The 2,573-nt window shown below is 38.6% G+C and overlaps 1 protein-coding gene and 1 non-coding gene across 2 annotated transcripts; both read left to right on the forward strand.

The window, feature by feature from the left end:
• The first annotated feature begins 483 nt into the window (after positions 1 to 483).
• On the forward strand, positions 484 to 1,413 carry LOC109268551 (taste receptor type 2 member 8-like). Its single transcript, XM_019451943.2, has one exon. The coding sequence runs from the start codon at positions 484 to 486 to the stop codon at positions 1,411 to 1,413; it is 930 nt and encodes a 309-aa protein (XP_019307488.2).
• An 841-nt stretch (positions 1,414 to 2,254) lies between these two features.
• LOC128775150 (U6 spliceosomal RNA) lies at positions 2,255 to 2,359 on the forward strand. The gene has a single exon (XR_008419801.1). It is a non-coding gene; the product is annotated as a U6 spliceosomal RNA (small nuclear RNA).
• Positions 2,360 to 2,573: the final 214 nt, after the last annotated feature.

Here is a 2,573-nt window from a genome sequence, read left to right on the forward strand (position 1 = left end):
CCCCTGGTAATTTGCTTGCCTCTCAGAGCACCCAGACGGAGTCACCATATTTTTTAGATTGGGTTTTCAGGTTTCTAGCTCATAACTGAGGTGAGTGAATCAAAAACGTCTAAATCTTAAAAGAAAAAAAAGATGTTGTAAAAAATATGTAAAAATCAAGATCTGGTTTGTGTTTTAACAAACCAGGATTCAGATCTTAATGAATAGCTTTGCATACAAATTACAAGCAGTGCGACAGCAGCAGGTAATATGCTATTTGCCTTGAAAACGCACTAGCTCGGATCTTGAGAGGAATAAAGGTAGTTTTCCAAAAGATGACTAAGACTTTGGGAGCATCCTGGAGGCAATCTTCTCTTTGCCAGCGGATATCAAAGTACAGGAAAAAGAAACTTATTGAACATTAAAGCTTTGGATCCATAAATCCATAACACTTAATTCACAAGTCAGAGGAGTACTGAAGAGAGAGCTTGACTATCAGCGGGCATGGCAAGCATATTGAAGAATGTATTTATGATACTGTTTGCTGGAGAATTCATAATGGGGATTCTGGGAAATGGATTCATTATATTGGTTAACTGTATTGACTGGATCAGGAACTGGAAATTCTTCGTAATTGACTTTATTAGTACCTGCCTAGCTATTTCCAGAATAGTTCTGTTGTGCATAATAATTTTAGGCATAGGTGTAGATGTACCTTGTGAAGAAATATGGAACAAGAAAAATCAACTAATAAGTTTTGAAATCCTCTGGACAGGATCCAATTATTTCTGCACAACCTGTACCACCTGCCTCAGTGTCTTCTATTTCTTCAAGATAGCCAACTTTTCCAACCCTATTTTCCTCTGGCTAAAATGGAGAATTCACAAAGTGCTTCTCATTATTGTACTGGCTGCAGTCTTCTCTTTCTGCTTGTCTCTTCCCTTTAAGGATACAGTGTTTATGAGTCTGATCAAAAGCAAGGTAAACGCGGAAAGAAATCGGACAGTGAGTTTCACAATGAGAACATATGAGTTATTTTTGTCTCATATGCTCCTGAACATAATGTTCATCATCCCCTTTGCAGTGTCTCTGGCTTCCTTTGTCCTTTTGATCCGTTCCTTATGGAGCCACACCAGGCAGGTGAAGGACAGAGGTGGGGATCCTATCACAAAAGTTCACGTGAGAGCCATGAAGTCTATGATTTCATTCCTACTCTTCTTCTTTATGTACTATTTGAGCACTATTATGATGAATTTGGCCTATGTCATCCTAGATAGTTTGGTGGCAAAGATTTTTGCTAATACACTAGTATTTTTATATCCATCTGGCCATACATTTCTTCTGATTTTATGGACCAGCAAATTGAAACAGGCTTCTCTCTGTGTCCTGAAGAAGCTGAAGTGCCTGCATCTAAGGAAACCCACACACCCATAAAACATGCCTGAAATGACTGCGATTTTGTCAAGAGTGAAGATAATGAATAGAACTCCATGTACGTTTCTTTCCTTCCTCTCCACTTCCTTTATTCTGTTTTGCGACAAGATCATTGAATCTTACTGAAAACATCTGCCTCGAATAAGTTAAAAGAAAAAGATTTTGTTGTGTGTCCATCAGAATAGTGATGATGTAATTAATTGTAAAATTAGAATATATCACCAAGGCAATGGGAATTTGATGAGAGACAAGAAAAGACTCGGGAAGACAGAAATTTACTTGTGGCTAGATTACAACTGTACAAAATTAAGTGTAGCAAGTCTCAGAGACAGAAAACCCCCAGAATTCATGAAATGAATATTTGGACATCCTAAAACCTTATTACCTGTGGCTGATGGCTAACCATGACTTAAAGTGGTATTTGGGAAAGGATGAACATAGAATGAACTGACATGACGAATTTTTGGTGATGCATCCACAGCATGTGCCTAGAAGTCCTGTTGGAGAGCCCATAAGAACGCTACTATTTCTTAAACATATGCCAAAGTTGGGGGCACCTGAGTGTCTCAGTCGTTAAGCGTCTGACTTCAGCTCAGGTCATGATCTCATGGTCCATGGGTTTGAGTCCCACGTCAGGCTCTGTGCTGACAGCTCGGACCCCAAGCCTGCTTCAGATTCCATGTCTCCCTCACTCTCTTCCCTGCTCCTGCTCATGCTCTATCTCTCTCTGTCTCTCAAAAGTAAATAAAACGTTAAAAATTTTTGAAAATATATGGCAAAGGTGGTTTCAAACAAATAAATGAATAAGAGGGAAAAACACAAGGCTTAGAAAATACAAGGTGTGCTCACTTGGGCAGCACATTTACTAGAAATTGGAATGATACAGAGATTAGCATGGCCCCTACCCAAGGTTGATCCACACATTCACGAAGCACTCCGTATTTTTTTAAAACTTCTTTCATTTGTACTGTTCATTCAAATAAAATAGCTTGGTGCCTCTTACCCCCCAAAATACAAGGCTCAAAGTCTAGGGTACTATAGAGGTTATTTTGTATGAAAAAAAATACAGAAAACACAATGCAGAATAGTTTTATATTTTTCTTATTCCCCAGGTATAGTGCCAGTTTCGGTACCAATTATTACTCATTAATTCTGGGTTA

The sequence above is a fragment of the Panthera pardus genome, unplaced genomic scaffold (genome assembly GCF_024362965.1).
Source record: "Panthera pardus isolate Hobbes unplaced genomic scaffold, ASM2436296v1 HiC_scaffold_6, whole genome shotgun sequence".
Classification (NCBI taxonomy): Eukaryota; Metazoa; Chordata; class Mammalia; order Carnivora; family Felidae; genus Panthera; species Panthera pardus.

What these genes read in the sequence shown, in the direction of transcription:
- LOC109268551 (XM_019451943.2), top strand. Translation starts at nt 484, where the DNA reads ATGGCAAGCATATTGAAGAATGTATTTATGATACTGTTTGCTGGAGAA.